The following is a 21,241-nucleotide window of genomic DNA, read 5'->3' on the forward strand; positions in this document are numbered from 1 at the left end:
ACTGAGCTCTTCCCTCATATGCCACACTACAACCACACACTCGCAACATACTCTTCCAACCATACACGCATGCTTCAATCTGCAATGAAACAAGCAGGGTTAAGTGCTACAAGCCTCAAAACTGGCAGAAGTGCACTGTGTGAACATTGAGTAATGATATCAATATTAATAACTATGAAACCACAAAGCACAATGCAAAGCTAAACATGGACAATATGTATGTTCCTGTTTGAAAGAAAATCAAGACTGTAAACATGTGTTCATTTGTTCATTTTTTTCTTTTTCTTTTTTAGAAAGCGTAGTAAAAATACATATTACAAGATAGCTGTTTCCAGATTCGTCTCATTTTTTTAACCCCCGCCCGCCCCATCTTCTCTTGTACACCCTCCCAGGTTAACAAATGACTCATTGTGAATGTGTTCGCAGCTCACTTTTACATATGCCATTTCCACCTTTTGCAACCAATCACAAGTGTGAATCCTATTAAGGTGGTGAGGCATCATCAGCTTTACTTCCTGAAGAGGGGGTTGCGATTACCTTGACAAGACAACCAGCTGTATAACTTTCTTTGCAGTTCTATGAAAAGGTAGATTACCTTTTCCCCTGTACGTAGAGCATCTGAGTATGTGCAGTGGTAGCCACAGAAGTGTGTGTATGTGTGTATATGTTGATGTATTTGTGTTGCAGTCGTGTTTGGGTGAAGGAGAGTGTGTTTTATGTATTGTGTTACTCTCCATGTCCATCTTTCCCAGCTGTATGATGAACAATTTCTTTGAAAGCAATATTTCTAAATCCAACGGTGTCTCCTCAAGTGTCTATGCACATACACAACCAAAGGAAACAACAAAAAACAAAGATCAGAAACACTGGGCGCCTATTGTTCCAGGCCCAGCAGATACATCTTTTAGAAGCTGAGACATCAAGCTGGAAGTTGCAGAGTGAAATCTCTTTCCATTTCTTGAACACTTCTGTAAATTAATTGAGTCAGTAGAGAGTTGACAGGAAGATTCATCCCACACATCAGAGCCCACTGGCAAGCATGGGGAAAGTTGAAGTAAGAATTTGCTGATGGAGAGTAGAAACCACATCTGTTCAGGTTAGATTGTGAGAGAACATCTACATGATTTGATTGTGAGACTCAGGCATGGTGATATTTTAGCATGAAATCCTAGAGGTGCCCATTTCAATAATTGCTTGACAACATCCAGAATTAACAAATTTGCCAGTATGCACCACATCACATCATGCATGCAAGTCAGATTTCTTTGCGGCTGCGCACATCTGGCTTAGGCAATTACCTTTAATACTTGACTACCAATTTACACTCCAAGCAATGCACTATCATACTCTTTTCCTTTGTGGTGCAAAGAAATTTTTCAGGAAAAGATGTCTCCTTGATCTTCTACCTTACATGAAAGCCCAGAAGAATTCAGAAGAATTTGGGGAGTTTTTAGCACCCTCCTCTGCCCATTGAAGAAACATTTCGTAGCGATAGTGAGGCTCATGAAATATCCATCTCTCAAGGCGTAATTTATTTTCTGCATGAGATCTAGTTTCCTTTCAGTGAGGTGTTTCAACATACCATCATTATCTCTGCCCCAGGGGTGAAACGTAATTGTGAGATATTTCTCTCTCTCTTCTAGTTGGGAGATGCTCAGTGAAGTCACCTTGATGTTGTCTGTGTGCAAATCATTTAATGTCAAGAAGCAAAATTGTGTACTTTCCAGGATTCTGGCATTTTTTTGGCATCAGTACCAGAGCGGGGTATGACTCTCTCTTGTTGTAACACTGATTTCAAATGGAGGTTTCATGAGAACTCTGAACCATTTACCATCCAACAGAGCATGTGGATGATCATTAGGTCACAATTGAAAGGGATCCACAGCATTTTGAGATGTCTACTATACTTGCATTAAATTTGAAGGATACATTCTGTGGCGTTTATACAGATGCTGCTCAGATCGTGGTATCCTCTACTCTGTAGGGTTGCTTTTTTACAAATATTTATTTGAACCTGGCTGTAACAGTGTTTTTCTACATCTGTGCCTTAATAGCAGTAATATCAGAAATCCAACTGATTTCCGGCTTATCCTCAGCTACCAAGCAGCATTCCGTACCTTTCCTTTAGTCCGAAATATTCCTTTTTCCACTCGGTATCATTTGAAAAAAGATGTTTTCCCCTTTCTCTGATTTCGAAACAATCAACAACCCCACTATGTTAAAAAAAATTTAAAAAATGGCAGCCCTTCATCCGGCAGGAAAAATGAAGAATTCCTTTGCATTGTCTCAATGGCTCAAATCTCAGCTGTGTTTCTCATCCTGCAGCAGTATATTACCCTGAAAACTCACAATTCCATGACTTACGCTCAGTTGTCCACAGCATCCTTCCCCCATCTTCCTTAATTTTTGTATTCTGCTTTTTTTCTCCAAGTGACTAAAGACTTCCACATTGATCGCCACTGAAAAAAATAAAATAAAAGGGACACATTTCTGAGAGATCTCAGAATTGCAAAATATGACTGAGGATCACATATAACTGGGAAACCCCTCATTACCCTGACACTGTAAAGTTTTTGACAGATGGCACACACCCACCATTGCTAAAACCCCAATAATGTCATTCTGCCAATTGGATTGGAAAGGTGGGTAGTTCTCTCCATCACCTCTTTATTGCCATTTGTTCTGTCGCTTCATCCTTCATACTGTGGATGGTTGTATCCAAAAGCAAAATCAGAAGCGAAACAAAAGAGAAAGTTGTGTTCTTGGAGGTGCCCTTTCCACTGGATTCAAGTCTATATTCCAGGGCTGAGGAGGATCCACTCAAACCCGAGGCATCTGTCAGGTGGCTTCATTTCATATTTTCTTGTATTTTTCTTTATAATCCCGTGGCTCCGAGGGACATGCCAGCTCCGTGGCTCATGCAGGGGATCGTCTGCATGGACTTGGGGAAGTCGTGGCTTACTACTCGTCCATTCTCTCCACTGCTAGCTCCTGCCGAGGCCCGAGGCAGTGTGGCCATCCTGACTGTCTCAGTGACAGTTTGCTGGGGAATCAAACAGAAACCCTTTTTAGGAGGACCACGGGGTTACCCCCTTGTCCTTAACCATGGCAATAAGGTTCACTACAACATAAATACAAAATCATGCATTTGTAAAATAATGTGTTTGCTGTAGCCCCTAGCCCCAAGAACAGTGACTCTTTTACAACACCTGTGAATCAATTTTCTGACACTACTAGTCAATTTCCCATTATGAGAGTTTAAGAAACAGCACAAGTTTAAAATGAAAACCTGGATGTCCACCCTTGTTTGCTTCTATACCGAGTCTAGGATGACATTTTTTCATTTAGGGTGGCCGGGCAATGAGCATCATGTGCAGATTCATTATTGGATGTATTTTTCTACTAATACAGGGGATATTTTCACTCATATATATCTTACCCTAACATTAAAAATACTTAGTAGAAATTGCAAAAAAATCGTGTTGGCATTCGATCTGGCACTGGCTTGGTCGGTTTTGTCCTATTAAAAGGTCCTTGGGTCCCTGAGACAAAATAGGGTGCGAAAAATCCTGCATGCAGTTACCAGGTGCACCATGTGTCGGCAAAGTTCTTTGTACCTGGTTTTGTGTCTGGTTCCAAAATTGAGGGGTGTGATGAGCAATCCAAGTTATCATATACAGTATGGTCACTTAACTTTTGCTTCTGTATTTACGTGATGCATATACAGGGTTTATAAGGAAAACAAGTTATGTCTTTCGGCTTATTAAAGGTGCACTTATCTTTTTATAAGATGGGTGGTGTTTTCAATTAGAATGAGTTATGCATAACTGTATTGTCTGTTTGGGGGTGATGACTGTTATGTGGCCTTTTAGAGGGGATTGTATTTGGCATTTGTGTTTGAGGTTTTGCAGTATTGCCAATTTACCAATGCCACCAGCTTTTATCCATCAGAAAATATGAGTGCAATGTAATATGAAAAACTGCATAACTAGATCAAAGATCTTTTATGCATGTTATACCCCATTAGGTAACCATATGTGTACCCAATACCAGTTGGAAATGTTATTTATTTTGAGGTCTTCTGATACTTGACAAAAATAAAACTCAGAAGTGCCAAAATAGAAGGGTGAACTAAAAATGAGTGAGTCACTCACAGCTGACTCAGGTCAGTTTGGGCCCCATGCATCAAACCAAAAACTGGTTGCAAAGGGGCAGATTCACCCCTTGCGACTGGTATTTTTGCATTTGAGATGCATTATCTCAAATGCAAAAATTGCAACTTATAGAATCATTAAAATTGTGTTTACTTAAATTGCAATTGCATTTAAGGAATTGCAAATGTTGATTACTTAAATGCAAAGCATTAAGCAAAACATTATTGCGACTTCGCTATTAGGAATTGCAAAATATCATCAAACTAAAGTTAATGGTAATTTGCGATTGCTTTGAAAAACTTACTAAAGTGCATTTTTCAAAGTCACATTTTACACCTACACATTCCCTTGGGGCATGTGTGTGCGCAACATGTGGAAAAAGAGGAATTTCAGGGGTGCAACAGAGTATCCTTTTGGAATCCTGGCACTCTTGAAATTGAATGCACATTTTGTGAGTACCTATGGAGTACTTGCAAATTGTGCATGCAATTCCCATGGATTCCTATGGGCCTATAGGCCCATAGGAATGAATGGGAATCAATTCCTTAACTGTAACACGTAATTTGCCAGTCACAATTAAGGAATTTTAAGGAATCACATTTTTTTGTGATTCCTACATGCATTGCATTCTGCGATTTCTAAATAGCGAATCAGTAAAATTCACTATTTAGAAATCGCAAAATGCGCACTTGATGCATGTGCCCCTTTGAGATCTCTGCATGGAGGTGAAGGACTGGTTTGTAGGTTATGTCAGAGTATCTATCATGACTTGCCTGCCTGCTACTGTTCCTTCAAAGTTGCCCCTTCATGCCTGCCATATTACCCCTGTTCAAACATACAGCTGTAATGAAAAGGGTGGACTATGCATTATTCGGAGTAGCCTTTCTCCATATATTAACGTTCTCCATATAGAATGACAGGACTTAGAAAAAGGAAATCAGATTGCGGCTGGACAATTCCCCCACAGCAGATCCAAGCCGCACAATCCGAAGAGTGTTCTGCACAGAGAACCAGAGAAAAGGTGGCTGTTTTCTCGCACTCAGTAAGAGTTTTAGGGCCACATGTATCAAATTTGTAAACTGTGATTACCTGATTGTGTTTTTCTTAGAATCACAAAAAGGTAATTGCTTTTTCCAATTTAGAGTTTTATATACTGATTTCTAGTGTGTTGCAAAGCGACCAACCTCATTAATATTAATGAGGTGGATCGCAATTTGTGACCCCCTCGGATTCTTTAAAATCATGGGGATGGTGGCCGACTGGGGTCAGCAGACTACCATGTCTGTGATTGCTTCTAAATAAAGCAATATTTTCTTGAAATGCAGGTCGTTTTCCTTATAGGAAAACAGATTGCGTTTTAAAAAAAAAAATGAAAAGTTTTCTTTTCATTTTTGAAGAGCAGGCAACTCTTAAAAACATTTTTACAACCATTCCCAAAGGGGAAAGGGTCCCTTGGGGAATCCTTCCCATTTACAAATGAGTTACCACCTACTTGAAGTAGGTGGTAAAATGTGAATGTTTTGCGACCGCATTCACGGTCACAAAACATTCATACACACCATTAGGATTGGCTATTTGGAAGGGACGCCCTAAACACGACCCTTTCAAATACCAGGTCGCAAAATATGGTTTGATGACGTTTTTGCATTTGTAACAGGCAGGTTTTGTGAATTGGCCCGTTTGTGAACGCAAAATTGTCTGATGCATGTGGTCCATGGTTCTGGTGACATTTCTTGCCAACGCATAAGACTATCGGCTTATGTAAGGAGCAATTGCACCTGTCTGTGTTCATTGTCAAGTCCAATGACTTCTATTAAACTTGCTAATGTATGGCATTAAAGGCAACGATCACATCCAGTAAAATGAGTTAAGCTACAGCATCCCTGCCTTACACTCGTATGAGCCCTCTTCAAGCTTCTAAGAGTGCCATCTGTGAGTGCCCTCTGTGCTAAATCACTGAGCACCGATCTCCTTACATAATACATGTATTGTTATGTTTAGTTTGTGAATCAGTTGCTTCTTTTCCTAGATTGGCATTGGATGTTGATAACACAGAGGTACCTTGCTGGGTCAGGGGTGCAATGGTTTTTGTTTTTTTATCAAGGAGGTCCTTTTCTCTGCATTGGAGGATTGCTGGAAGAATAGGTTGCCGGCTAAGTTGACAAAGCGAGGAACCAGAATCCTTCACAAGTTTGGATGTGCATGATGTAACATTCATGTTTGGTAAGAAGGCTTTTGTAACTATGACTAGTGTGAATGTATATCTTTGCGTAGGTGGAGATTTTTCGTCCAAACCTTACCTCTAGTTTTATATTTTATCTGATGATGTTGTATAGTACTGTATTGTAAGCTGTTGTGGTGACAAAGACGTTAATTATCGTGGGGGAGGGAGATGTCTTCTACTCTGTTAAGGGGTGAATTTTGTTTTATAAGCTAGTTGGCGTTTCTGGGAGGAATATACATAAGCCTGTATGGAATTATGTGAAAATGGGGAAAAAAATGTTATGAGGAAACAACGAATGAAGAAAATATAATGAAAGAAAGCGAAGATCGAGAAAAGCAAGAATTAGGAGCTTTTATTTTGAAAATCATTAAACATTGGAAACAACTACTACCCTATTCATGATTTGAACATGTTGGATTTTTAGTTTTAGAATTAGATTTGGGTCCACGGGTGCTTGAACTGGGATGTATGTCAGTACAACGCGATCATTTTTATCGCGGTACTTTACATGGCGGATTTTACTTGCGTTGGAGGGCGCGGATTGAGGAATATTATAATTTTATATTCCAACGCCAGTCCACGTAACAGTAGGGAAGGTTTTGGAATATTTAATTACAATATTATAACAGCGCCATCCAGCGCAAGTCGTAGTAACGACTTGCGTTGTAAAGGCAGCATGGTAAAGGTCGTGCGGTGTAAACACTGCGTTGTAAACTACGTTTACCCTTGAACTGTTAGTATTGTGGTAGGGCAGGAAATTTTCAAAATGGGGTTAGGAATGATTTAGGAATAGGTTTATGGTTAGATATTGGGTTAAGGGTAGGACTGGGTTGGTATTTGGGTTAGGTAATACTTGTGGAGTAAGAGTAGTGAATAGGGATCATATAAATGATACCGCTAGGTTTAGGACCAGTATTAGAGTTCGAGCTCTGGTTGGTGTGTTTAGTTAGGGTAGCGTATCTTTTAAGTCATGGTTAGTGTTAGCGTTAGAGTTGCTTTTGTCCAGAAGCTTCATAAGTGGGTGTTCTCTGTAATGCTTTCTTCATAATTGTGCATACAACGCACATGTATTATTTTCTGAATTGATTTTTCATTATCTTCCATAAATGTATTTCTACATTTTCATATTGTTTTTTATCATATCAAACCGGTCATCTTTTTGGGGTGAGCTGGCTCGTTGTGGGCCCTTGGTGGTAGTGCAAAAACTAGTACAAAAAGTAGTTTTCATACAGGAGTTAGGGGTTGCACTTGGACTTATGTCTAGCTTTTGGCAGTGCAAAATCCCCCCAAAAAATTATAAATGGCACAAATGCATATTGTGTTGTTCACGTATTTGCTGTCAACTTTGGACCAGGCACTAAAATATTTCAGGAACACGGAGCATGCGTTGTCTGTGCAAACATTTTGCACCCAATTTGTCTAATGAGCTCTAAATGAAAACCTTTTGTTTTAAAATGCATGCATTTATAATTTCCTCCTATGATGGATTTGCCTAGAAGCCAATTAATTTGTGTTCTGAAGAAATCTGGCTGGGCAAACGAGACCTAATGTCTCCTAGATCTTGCAATCATGAGGAAGGGACGTGGGTAGCCGTCTGCTCCTGATTTCCTAACCCCTACTCCCATCAATGAAGGGCCAGGCTTCTCTTGTGGCAAAGGTGGACACTAGTACGTGGTACCACCTGCATTTTCTTGGATTCACTCCTTGACTTGTAGCAGAACTCGATGAGAGCCACCAGCATGGCCAATCCAAGCCCTCCAATTAGGATGTAGAAGACACCGGCCACATTGCTGAGACTGAGTGCGCTTGTCTTATCCTAGGATCAGCAAGGCAAGAGAAAAAGAAAGAGAAGGCCCCGGCGAACGGGGAGGGGCAGGGGGTAAAAAACATAAATTAGATCATGCAACACTGCCACAGAATAATAATTCTTTCATAACCCCCCTCTCCTCTATTGCACAAAAACACAGCTATTCACAAGATATCACCCCATTCTTACCACACAACCCTTTCCCAGCAATCTCCCCCACTTTTTGCAATTCTTCACGAATTTCTTTGTTTTAATTTCAACTTGGATACTACCATGTGGATTGGAAAAGTGTGAAGCCTTTAAATCTGTTCTCTGCTTCCAAACATCTGCTGGCCATACTCGTGTGTGTCAAAATTAGTGGAAAATTCTTTCCCCAGAAATATTGAAAAATGAAATAATAGAAATGCAAAAAAAACTTTAATGTACTCGAATATGCATGATGTGGTCCTAGTAGGGGACTGAGTTTGGAGAAAAAAAAATATCTGAGGCAATTCATCAATCCAGATTGAGCTGGATATGAAAAAGGTAGGAGCTGCAGAGTCCAATGATGCACACTTTCAAAATGGCTGCTGTCAGTGCTCAATCACTTAAGTTTGAGTTTCAGTTTCAGAGGCCTGTGAGCACTTACTCTTCTGTTAGCTAGACAAGCCTGACAGATGTCTCCCTAGGGGGCATGAGTGGTTGGCAAAGACCATTTAGATCATTCTTCCTTGGAGCTCAGAAGTGCAGCAGCCTATGGGGGGAGGGTTTTGCAAATATAAAATGTCTACACCTCATAATTTGTACTAAAGAGGAAGAGCTGACTATTTTTCAGTTAAAAACCGAATACTACTGCCACGCAAAAGTATGCTCAGTTCACAGCCTATAAATGTTCTTCTTTCTCCTTTTGGCTGACATTTTTTTTACGACGGGGGAATTTGTGAAATTCTAGAATCTTGCATTATTCAAAAGTCCTGCATTTCCTTTAAAATAGCATTAAGCGATTTTGTGTAATTGTTTTGCAGACGCTCACATCTGGGGTAAAAAAGTAAAGTCTCACGCAATACCAGGGTGCTGCTGGTTCACATAAAAAATGTTTTGCTTAGAGCCATTTTCGACTTGAATCAGTCTTCTTCTGGTATTTCACTACTATACCTTGGGGAAGGGATGCTAACTGCACCTCCAGTTTGGAGAATCCTGTTGCACTGTAGCTTGGACAATGGTATTGCACAGAAGTGAGCCTCCAGTGAGCTCTGGCAAATAATTTCAAAGCAAATAAGGAGACTACGGAGACGGGGAAGAAGTTCCATATCATATTGGATCTCTTCTTGCTATCCCAGTGATTTTGGATTTTACATTAAAAATGAAGATTGCCACCTGCCATGGATAAGATTTAAAGCAGGAGTTTAACATGGTACTCGCCAGCATATTTGGTGCCACCTTCTCATTCTCAAGACTGTGATGTCACACCAGATTTGAGCAGACTGTCCTTCTTTCCGTGGTGGATCCACCTCATTAAGGAGCTTACTGGTGAGGTATTGGTAGGAGACACTGAGAGCTGTGCTTACTGTGTGTTAATATGATATCAAGGCAGCGCAGGGAGAAAAAGTACCCGCATCAGCAAGGCTGAAATACTGTGCCACTGGCCATGAGAGTCAAGTGACTTTTTTATGCCGACCCACAGGGAGGACAATGATTCTTTATGCACTAAGTGATTCCTGTAACACCCCAACAGAAGCAGGTGGGATTCACTTCAGAAGATAAAATTGCAGGAACTAATAGATAGGCCACACAATGATGGACACCCTTTGGCCTTATAATGAATTCAGGAGAAAGTATACAAGAGTTGATGGGCCATGATACAAAAAATGCAGCAAAACAATAAGTGCAAATGAACCTGAACATTGAATACCTCTCCAGTGGTCTTGATTTGAGGGGTGTTCCTCGGCATGGGTTAGACATTGGAGAGCATCTACAGATATGGAATGTCCTGGGTCTAGGTCCTTCTTTACAGAAGATACAGTGGAAACAAGTCTTACGACAGTGCATAGCAGAAGTGCATTTAGAACAGAGGACTCTGCATAGTTTCCCCTTTCAACGTATCTTTGATTCATGCAGTTAGCTCAAACAACAATTAAAGTACCTATAGTTTGTCATATTAGTTGACTGTAGTTTATTAGGGACCAACTAACTCTTGCAAGATAACGTGAGAGGATGCATTGGAAAAGGAGGAAGCTCTTAGTTACAGGTAGGCCAATGTTTGGAAACTTCGCAAGACTACTCTTGCATGACAAAAACTTTGTACAAACCCAGCTACGCACATATGTACTAACTAGACCTATGCAAACTTTTCCTTATGGAAGCGTAGATTACAGGGTTCCCGAATAATGACCTACTGTATCAGATGGAGTTTCCTGTTTTTCCTAATCCTACGCATTCGTAGATTTTTTCTCATGCATGGCAGTTGCTTATTGGTGAATCTCCGGCATTTTGTATGTGAAATCAGATCTTGCTTAGTTTTTCCTCGTGGGTAATGTGAAAATATGTTGCCTTGATAACTTCTGCTTCTACTGCAACAGTATCATAAAGGACATTATACAAGTTTTCTTAGTTATGCAATTCATGCGTTTATTTATTGTAATTATATTCAAATAATCCAGAAACGGCAATCATGACAATATGATACATTATTTACATTGAGAAGGAGTAGACGGACCCGACCGGCCTGCTGTGTCTCTAACTTCCAGTTATAATGAAACTTGGGCGAGAGAAAATTTAATGAATCTTAATCTCACGCACGGCCATCATCTAGACGCCTCTTAATACATGATTCATACAAGGAGAGGGGGGTGCATAAAGTCTATACTTTCCACTACACACAGGGCAATTCTCTTCATGAATAATTGAGGTTCTACTGGTCCGCCCAACCAGCATTTCACTTTTATCCTCAATTTGAAGACAAGAAGCACCAGAAGCTCCACCCTAGCCGGTCCAATAATCATTGCAGTTATTTGCTCACAGTTTGCTGAGACTGTCCCACGCAACTCAGACCAACACATCTACAGATGTAAATACTTGTACCATAATCCTCTGTCTGCTTCATTACATCCCTTTGCTCACAGTTTGCTGAGGTTTTCCGATGCAACTAAGACTGACACACCTACAGTTGTGGGTCACTGTACCACAAACCTCTGCTACTTGCTGAATTTTTCCGTGCAAGTAAGACTGACACATCATTTGCTGTGGGTCCTTCAACCCCAATCCTCTGGTTCACCTGTTCTTTCTTTTGTCCTGCTGACGACCCTGCTCAAAGTAAATATGCCAAAGCGTTGAAACATCATCAACAACATATGTGGACTTATTTTAAATTCTGTTTGACCACATTTCTCACTCATTACATGGGTGCCATGTACAACAACATATCACCCCAATAAGTCAAATGTGTGTGTGTATATATATATATATATCAGTGTTTAGCACAATAACACTTTTTATCACATTGATCACTTTCACTGCACTGCCACTTTATAGGAACACCTTATCTTTTGACTAATGTAAATAATGTATCATATTTTCATGAACTTTTTCTGGATTAGTTGAATATATTTACCATGTATAAACACATTAATTACATAATTAAGAAAACTAGAAAACATTTTGTTTACAATACTATTGCTTTGGAAATCCAGGCTACACTTCCCCCAAAGGGACGACTTTCTTGTCCCGCCATGGTCCCTGGGCTACTGGGTTGCCCCATTTTCTAAATATTGATAAAAAAATGTATGCATGTGCATGTAGTGCTTAGCTTTTCTCTGCAAGTGATTTAACATAAATAAGACTCACATAAAATGCTTCCAAAAGTTCCAAACAACAAAGAAGGGCTTTGACTCATACACAGTAACGCAGAGTCCAATACTAGAATAAACAAAAAGAGTGCAAATACTGTGGTTGATTTACCAGACCATCGCCAACTGAATTGGAACCCAGACTAACAATGACTCAATTGCTAGTCGGTTTTAGAAATTTATCAATTGTATTTATTTTTATATTCAGAAATACCTTATTTTTATAAACAAACCAAAATTGACAAAGGACTTTTTACATTTTATATATATATATATACAAAAAAGGCAGATAGGGGTGAGTGATTACAGTGTAGGACAGGCAGTCAGTGAGTTGGGCATACGGCTTTCACACATCAGTCATTCCACATTCACACTCGTATTCCTTCCATACCATAACAAACAATGTGCATGTGAGAAAAGGTAGAACAGGGGGGAGGGGGTCAAGTGAGCAAAATCAAGAACAGATCGGGGAAACACTTAAAATGTTGAAAAGATACTTAATATCACGACAGTTGTATGACAAACATAATATGTATTCCTTATTGACCAAAACCTAACAACAAAAGGTACACAAGGTCGACGCGTTTCGAATCGGACCCTTTGTCCGATTCTCATCAGGACCAGAGAATCTGAAAAAAGGAAAGAAATTTCCTTTAGTATGTTTATATTTAAATTTAAATTTAAAGAGTGGAAACAGCGACCATTCAAAGCCAAACATAGCCTCCTACCTGTGTGTGTTCAATGTTAAGTCACGGTGGTGGCTGTGAACAGAGAGTTAGTCTATGATTAGTATTAAAGGACAGAAAACAAACCTACAGTCATCAGAAATAGGTGAATCATGGAGAGGATTCAGGCGAGGGAAATACCTGTATCAAGTGGTTTAAACATCAAATGTTTAAAACGAACTGCATGGAGTCGAGGTTGTCAGGGAGCCATCGTGAACGGGCGCTTTTACAACAAGGGCTGTAAACATGAAAGAACAAGCCCCATTAATGGTTTACATTGAAGGATGGTGACAAAAAACGGGTCGGCTGAGGGCTCAACAGGGCGCTACGTACCTCTTAGAGCGTAACGAGTTGCTCGAGGTGCGGATGCAGATTGTTTGGATGGAGCCGATCAAAAAATTCAAGAGCCGCTGGCTGAAAGCAGAACCAGGAAGCGCGCGTTAGTGCTTAGGTACGGGAATTGGGAGAGCAGAAATCGAGCGAGGCAGCGTAGCCGCATTTACCTTATCTGAACTCCTTTCAGAGCGTAGATCGGTGGCGTCTCTTTGTGCTCGCCGGTCTTCACGTTCTAGGAACGGTTGGGAGCAGTAGTTAAAGGGGCGCGATCACGAGCTTTTAGGTCCGGTCACATGATCTACAAGGGGATTATGGGAGTTGAAGTTTCACCATGATCCACGTTGTTTTTAGTAGACTCTAGAGATTTCCGAAAGTTCATTTAATCCGTTTAGGACCGTGTTAAATTTTAAAATGAGGGTAGCTTCCCGTTGGCACAGTTTTTCTTCAATGTCGCCGCCCCTGATGTCTAGATCCAGTTTAGACAGAACAGTCCATTTGATGTCCTGTTCCGTATGTCCAGCCGTAGTCCAGTGGCTGACGAGTGGTGCATTCGCCACACCTTTTTTCACTCTTGATTTATGCTGGCAGATGCGCTGCCTAATTTCCTGAGATGTCTTGCCGACGTACAGTTTTTGGCAGGGGCATAGGATTCCATAGACAACATTTCTAGATTTACAATTAGTAAACGTATTGTGTCTCCAAAATGTGCCATTGTAGGAAAAAACATCACCCTCAATCGTTTTGTCACAGCACACACAAGTGCCACATTTATGATGCCCCCGTATGGGCTGTAGGCCAAGTAAATTTCTTAGTGTAGGTGGTTCCTTTATGGGGACTGCTGCACGGACTAGAAAGTTGGCAATGCTTTTTTCTTTTTTAAAAGCAAACAGTGGTGGTTGGAGTAGAGTGTCTTCAAGATGTCTCACTAAATGCCAGTTCTGATTAATGGCCTTCTTTAGTTGATTTGCATGTGGGCAGAATGTCGTTACACATACAGTTCTTTCAAGATTTCGCTTTTTCTTTTTCTCCAGCAAAGTCTCACGTGGGGTCCACCATGCTCTACGCATGGCATTTTTGAGCAGTTTTTTAGGGTACCCACGTGCCAAAAGGCGATCCGATAATTTTTGGGCATGATCAAAATATTCATCTTTAACAGAACAATTGCGTCTGATCCTTAAGAATTGGCCAAAAGGAAGATTTTGGCGAAGATTTCTCGGGTGATTGCTGGTGTAATGTAATGCCCGGTTTCGATCAGTTGCTTTCCTAAATAGCGATGTCGCCAATGTGCCTTCCAGTGCGTAGACTTTGACATCAAGGAAGGTGATTTGATGATTGTTGTGATTGATGGTGAATTTGATGTCCTGAGTGCGTCCGTTGAGCCATTCCAAAAAATGTTTGAGGTGTTCTTCTGTCCCATTCCAAATAAAAAATGCTTCATCAATATAGCGCATATAGTGACTGATACATTCCTTAAAAGGATTATTGTCCGTGATGAATTTAGCCTCGAACAGGCCCATAAATAGAACAGCCAATTCTGGAGCAAAGGGGCAGCCCATGGCCACCTCTTTGATTTGGTAGAAAAAATCAGAATCAAACATAAAAAAATTTTTTTGGAGTGCTCGTTTGGCCAGAGAGATGATAAAATCCGTGGGCACTCTTACCGGTCGTTCCCTGTTGTTTAAGAAGTAGCTCAAAGCCTCGAGTGCTTCTTCTTGGGGAATCTGCGTATATAACGCGACGACGTCCATTGTAACAAGCAGCTGAGTTGTTGGATCAAACGTGATGTTAGTAAGTCTATTGAGGAATGCCGTGGTATCTTGTAGATGAGCTGGAAGGCACATTGGCGACAACGCTATTTAGGAAAGCAACTGATCGAAACCGGGCATTACATTACACCAGCAATCACCCGAGAAATCTTCGCCAAAATCTTCCTTTTGGCCAATTCTTAAGGATCAGACGCAATTGTTCTGTTAAAGATGAATATTTTGATCATGCCCAAAAATTATCGGATCGCCTTTTGGCACGTGGGTACCCTAAAAAACTGCTCAAAAATGCCATGCGTAGAGCATGGTGGACCCCACGTGAGACTTTGCTGGAGAAAAAGAAAAAGCGAAATCTTGAAAGAACTGTATGTGTAACGACATTCTGCCCACATGCAAATCAACTAAAGAAGGCCATTAATCAGAACTGGCATTTAGTGAGACATCTTGAAGACACTCTACTCCAACCACCACTGTTTGCTTTTAAAAAAGAAAAAAGCATTGCCAACTTTCTAGTCCGTGCAGCAGTCCCCATAAAGGAACCACCTACACTAAGAAATTTACTTGGCCTACAGCCCATACGGGGGCATCATAAATGTGGCACTTGTGTGTGCTGTGACAAAACGATTGAGGGTGATGTTTTTTCCTACAATGGCACATTTTGGAGACACAATACGTTTACTAATTGTAAATCTAGAAATGTTGTCTATGGAATCCTATGCCCCTGCCAAAAACTGTACGTCGGCAAGACATCTCAGGAAATTAGGCAGCGCATCTGCCAGCATAAATCAAGAGTGAAAAAAGGTGTGGCGAATGCACCACTCGTCAGCCACTGGACTACGGCTGGACATACGGAACAGGACATCAAATGGACTGTTCTGTCTAAACTGGATCTAGACATCAGGGGCGGCGACATTGAAGAAAAACTGTGCCAACTGGAAGCTACCCTCATTTTAAAATTTAACACGGTCCTAAACGGATTAAATGAACTTTCCGAAATCTCTAGAGTCTACTAAAAACAACGTGGATCATGGTGAAACTTCAACTCCCATAATCCCCTTGTAGATCATGTGACCGGACCTAAAAGCTCGTGATCGCGCCCCTTTAACTACTGCTCCCAACCGTTCCTAGAACGTGAAGACCGGCGAGCACAAAGAGACGCCACCGATCTACGCTCTGAAAGGAGTTCAGATAAGGTAAATGCGGCTACGCTGCCTCGCTCGATTTCTGCTCTCCCAATTCCCGTACCTAAGCACTAACGCGCGCTTCCTGGTTCTGCTTTCAGCCAGCGGCTCTTGAATTTTTTGATCGGCTCCATCCAAACAATCTGCATCCGCACCTCGAGCAACTCGTTACGCTCTAAGAGGTACGTAGCGCCCTGTTGAGCCCTCAGCCGACCCGTTTTTTGTCACCATCCTTCAATGTAAACCATTAATGGGGCTTGTTCTTTCATGTTTACAGCCCTTGTTGTAAAAGCGCCCGTTCACGATGGCTCCCTGACAACCTCGACTCCATGCAGTTCGTTTTAAACATTTGATGTTTAAACCACTTGATACAGGTATTTCCCTCGCCTGAATCCTCTCCATGATTCACCTATTTCTGATGACTGTAGGTTTGTTTTCTGTCCTTTAATACTAATCATAGACTAACTCTCTGTTCACAGCCACCACCGTGACTTAACATTGAACACACACAGGTAGGAGGCTATGTTTGGCTTTGAATGGTCGCTGTTTCCACTCTTTAAATTTAAATTTAAATATAAACATACTAAAGGAAATTTCTTTCCTTTTTTCAGATTCTCTGGTCCTGATGAGAATCGGACAAAGGGTCCGATTCGAAACGCGTCGACCTTGTGTACCTTTTGTTGTTAGGTTTTGGTCAATAAGGAATACATATTATGTTTGTCATACAACTGTCGTGATATTAAGTATCTTTTCAACATTTTAAGTGTTTCCCCGATCTGTTCTTGATTTTGCTCACTTGACCCCCTCCCCCCTGTTCTACCTTTTCTCACATGCACATTGTTTGTTATGGTATGGAAGGAATACGAGTGTGAATGTGGAATGACTGATGTGTGAAAGCCGTATGCCCAACTCACTGACTGCCTGTCCTACACTGTAATCACTCACCCCTATCTGCCTTTTTTGTATATATATATATATAAAATGTAAAAAGTCCTTTGTCAATTTTGGTTTGTTTATAAAAATAAGGTATTTCTGAATATAAAAATAAATACAATTGATAAATTTCTAAAACCGACTAGCAATTGAGTCATTGTTAGTCTGGGTTCCAATTCAGTTGGCGATGGTCTGGTAAATCAACCACAGTATTTGCACTCTTTTTGTTTATTCCAAAAGTTCCAAGCATTACACAGCCTTTCGCAGCAAACCTTTGGGACTCCGCATGGTTTCACATTTTTTGGGATAATTACATGTATTTTGAAAATAAAAATAAAAACATATCTTTTAACACCATTAAATTTAACTCAAAGAGACTTCGAAACAACAGGGGTGTGTCAAGATTGTGTACAATTAGTGAATAGATTGGATTGGAAAATAGGAGGAGAGAGGTAACATCCTCATGGTTTGGGTAGCGGATGCACAAGAGGAGCCTTCACGCCTTAGGGTTGATGGGAGGTGCTACCACTGGAGAGAAGTAGGGTAGAGAAGTAGGGTAGTAAAGGCAGAAGATGCATAGGCTTTCCCTGCACTCCAGTGATAAAAGTTCTCCTCCTCCACGAGTATGGCCTGCACCACGTTTGAGAAGTGAACACAGATTTAAAAACAGATTATTTTCCCAACCGTAAGACATCGTGCCCTCATGCAACCTTCCAATTCAACCCCTCATTCCCACCACCCCACATTTCTTCATCTTCAACTACTAATCCAATCCATTCCCTGTCTGCGGCACATTTGGTAACCCCGACAGTACCGCCTTTAGTCCAAATGTAGCATGCATACCTGTTAGATGTCACTCTTCCCATGTGTGCCAAAGAAAAAGTAGACCTGCCCTTCTTCTAAACCAAATATCCCTTTCCCCACATTTCAGAGCCTATCGTTTTTGAACCTGTTCTATCCCTCCCAGCCTGTAATGTGACTCCCTCCCGCCATGTAAAAGATGTGCGAATGTAGGTGGATGAAGAGTGGCACTGTTGGGCTTAACAAATTCCCTGGGTAAAGGGTCCTTTCCTAAAAGGAAAACAGGACAACAATCAAAGACTTACTAGAGGGTAGGTTGTCTAAACCAAGTGTAAATATTGGTGAGAGAGATAACATGCAGTGTGTGACAATGGGCGTGTGGTCTCAATATATTAAGGCAGGGTTTACAGATTGCACATTTGTTTTTGTTAATAAGGTGGGACGTTGCCCACAGTTGTGTGTTTGGTTTTCTGTGTCCTCTCACAATGTCTGCTAAAGGCACAAGTACTTGCTAAAGAGTGGCTCATAATAGAAGCCAGAAGTAGCTTGGGTTTTAGGGTGTGTCATTCTAATTTTTTTCACATTATCAGAACCAGGGCACCATGGTGTGGTGAAAGGGATGGAGCAGGGGATTAGGCAACCTAAGAAACATTTCTTCTCTGCTTGGCGGACAACCTAACCTGTGGTTTCGATTTGTAAGGATTAAAGCGGAGTCAGTAAGAGGTGTGACCGAATTTCTAAATAAGCCCCTGGAGACTCATATGAATAAAAGGGTCACTGAATGATTAAACCCAACCACAATTCCTAATTTAGGAATTGATACATGGAGTGGCTCAATCTATTCTCAGGTTTGATTGAAAAAACTATTTTAAACAAATAGTTAACTGGGGTGGCATTGCTGCTGGCTTCCAAAGCAACCCCTATCCCAAACTAAAGCAAAAAAAGACCTTTGCTGCTGAGAACACACCAAATTGTCCTCTCTGGTGCAGCCAGCCAAATTCACAGCTACACATTGCATACTCGTCTTTTCTTGAAATTCGTGGCTCTTGTTGATGTCAAGTGACCCAAAATGTGAAATATCTGTGAGGCAGAGGTTTGGCTATCCTGTTCTCTAACCTTTGCTATCTCTTAGGAAATGTGCAATGCTCATTCAGACATCCAGTATTTAACATAAAGGACAATTCCCCCAATCCAATAATTGCTGTTGGTACATGATTAATGCAACACTTTTTGGTAGTCCTTGAAGGTAATCGTTAGGACAGTAAACCTTTGAGGAAGGGTGTTTCATATTTTGTGTGTCTAATGTTCTCCTTTCAACCTCACCAAGATGTCTTGAAACCCCTGTTTGAGTGATACACTGTCCAGTGACACACAGCTCCCTGTTTTCTTCTATGTCAAAATGATCCTTCATCAGTCTTCATTTTTTTTTTTTTTGTGATTTTATTCCGGATAATAGGAACTAAGGGGGATATTCCTGACAGAATCTATTCAAAGAAAAAAACTCCTCTTTCAGTGCTCTTGTGACATTCTTAAAAATGCATTAGAAATTTCAAATTTCAACCAAACATATGGGATCACTGAACCAAGACTTGAGTTGATAGCTTTCAATGGATCCGTTTCAACCAATTCCGTATTAGGAAATCAGCTGCAGCAGGTACTATCTTTTTCAGTTTTGTCTTTTGGTTCTCCACACTATCCAAAACTTTTACATCCTTGATTTATGTCATGAGACGCCAGAAAGCTCACTTACACACATCATTTTATAAATACTTGTCCAGGTGAAAGTTCATACATTCAAACTGTACAATATGTTTCAAAATAACTGCAAATGTGGGAGATGCTCACCAAGCTAACAAATGTCATGTTCCAAGGTAACATGATGCCTACAATCATGAATTGGGCCCTTCTAGAATATAGAGAGTTTGAGCTCTGTACATAGATGGTGAAGGGGTCCCTATTAGGCAATGCCATGTTGAGACTCCTGGCTATTCTTGTTTTCTCTGGTCCAAAACAACAGTCCCTACCATACCACAGCACCCTAATGCTGTATCAGTTTCACCTATTCCTGCATACTAGGCCTTCTGTTGCATATGAGGGGGGTTGTCCAACAGTGAAATCTGAATTCTTCTGCAGCTAATTAAGTGCACTAAATGAGGTTGAGGCAGTGACCCTGTAGGCGGTTCAGTGTGAGAACCCCTTTAGCCGTTTCTTTACTTCTTCAAGTATTGAGCTGGCACTCCAATAGGTACTAGCATCTTAAAACCTAGATTAGGTTGTGGCTCAGAGGCCTAGAATAAAAGGATTTCTATTTCACTAACCTAGATGGCATCAAGGCTCCTCATTTCAAATCTTCTTCATGGGAAACAACAGGAGCATTCCTTATTCAATGATCTTTTTTTCTACTTCAATTTTGGAGGTGAAAAATGCATCAGGGTGGCCCTGAATCCTCACCACCAAAACCTTAGAAGCTGGCTCAAAAATCAACATGATAGGTTTTGCTGACCTGATCTCTATGTTTACAGCATTGTAAGGTTGTCCAAGACAGAATTGTTCAGCTCCGATTCAGATCATGGGATCAGCAAGCATGAGGATCGATATTTGGTGCGAAAGATACAATAACAGGTTTTGTGCATAACACCATTTGACAAATGAGTGATTGAGGATTGACCAAAGCAGGTTTGATCCCTTACATTATTGTTTATGTTTATTCAAGGATGAATCACAGGACATTGTCCCTCTGCTGAATATCATTCAATGAAGTTTATCTGTCTCTGTGGCACTGTTGAAATGACTGAATTAGTCTTCACAGATATGTTATATCGCAATATCATGATTGAAATATTGACCTAGAAAAGTACCAGCTCCCACTTTACCTTCATGGTTAGTAGACATCAAGTTAAGAATATCAAATCTATACCTACCTAATATGCTTGCTTTGATAACCCAGTGGTAGCCATAAAAGTGGTTGCAGATTTTTTGAAGGTCAGTATCTTAAGCACAATATGGTGACATACAACCCACAGCATGTAATAGACGGAATGGGTGAGTGAACAGTTGTGACGGATGTTGAAGCCAGATACCAGTGAAAATGGTTTCTCATACAGTGCCCGTTGTGAGCGAAACTCCACACACAGAGTGCCCACTGTTTCTGTTGGCCTCCTCCCAGTCCACAGGTTAGCACAAACTCAGGAGTAGATTTCCAGCAATTGTTGATAACATAAACAATGGGTGCATTTATAAAGGGCGAGTGCTGGGAGCAGGAAGAACAGCAATTCTTGGCGAGGAGGGAGTAATCATGTCAGATAAGAGATCCAAGAACCTGCTTTCCCATTATGTACACATTTCTCACTTTTCACACTTTCAACTCTTTTTTTCAGCAGCTTAAATGTCTTTCGCAGGCTACCTGCTTGCACTGGAGCCAGAAATATGCTTGTCTCTCAAACAAGTCGTTTGCTGCTTTTTCATCAAGCAGCACTGAGCAGATTCGAGTGGC

General features: G+C 40.8%; 1 protein-coding gene across 4 annotated transcripts in view; it reads right to left on the bottom strand.

Moving 5' to 3' along the window:
• Nucleotides 1–291: 291 nt before the first annotated feature.
• The window catches only part of GRIA1 (glutamate ionotropic receptor AMPA type subunit 1), a 527,971-nt gene continuing 507,021 nt past the window's right edge, over nucleotides 292–21,241 (bottom strand). For 2 of the 4 annotated variants that reach the window (XM_086931263.1, XM_086931261.1), the window contains exons 15-16: nucleotides 8,060–8,194; nucleotides 292–3,064 (exon numbers count right to left, since the gene is read on the bottom strand). In XM_086931263.1, coding sequence (XP_086787389.1) covers nucleotides 2,876–3,064; nucleotides 8,060–8,194 — 324 coding nt within the window. In that variant the 3' untranslated portion in view covers nucleotides 292–2,875. The remainder of the gene's footprint in view (nucleotides 3,065–8,059; nucleotides 8,195–21,241) is intronic. The other 2 variants (XM_086931264.1, XM_086931262.1) reach the window with 1 other exon arrangement.

Source organism: Lissotriton vulgaris, chromosome 7 (assembly GCF_964263255.1).
Source record: "Lissotriton vulgaris chromosome 7, aLisVul1.2, whole genome shotgun sequence".
Taxonomy (NCBI): Eukaryota; Metazoa; Chordata; class Amphibia; order Caudata; family Salamandridae; genus Lissotriton; species Lissotriton vulgaris.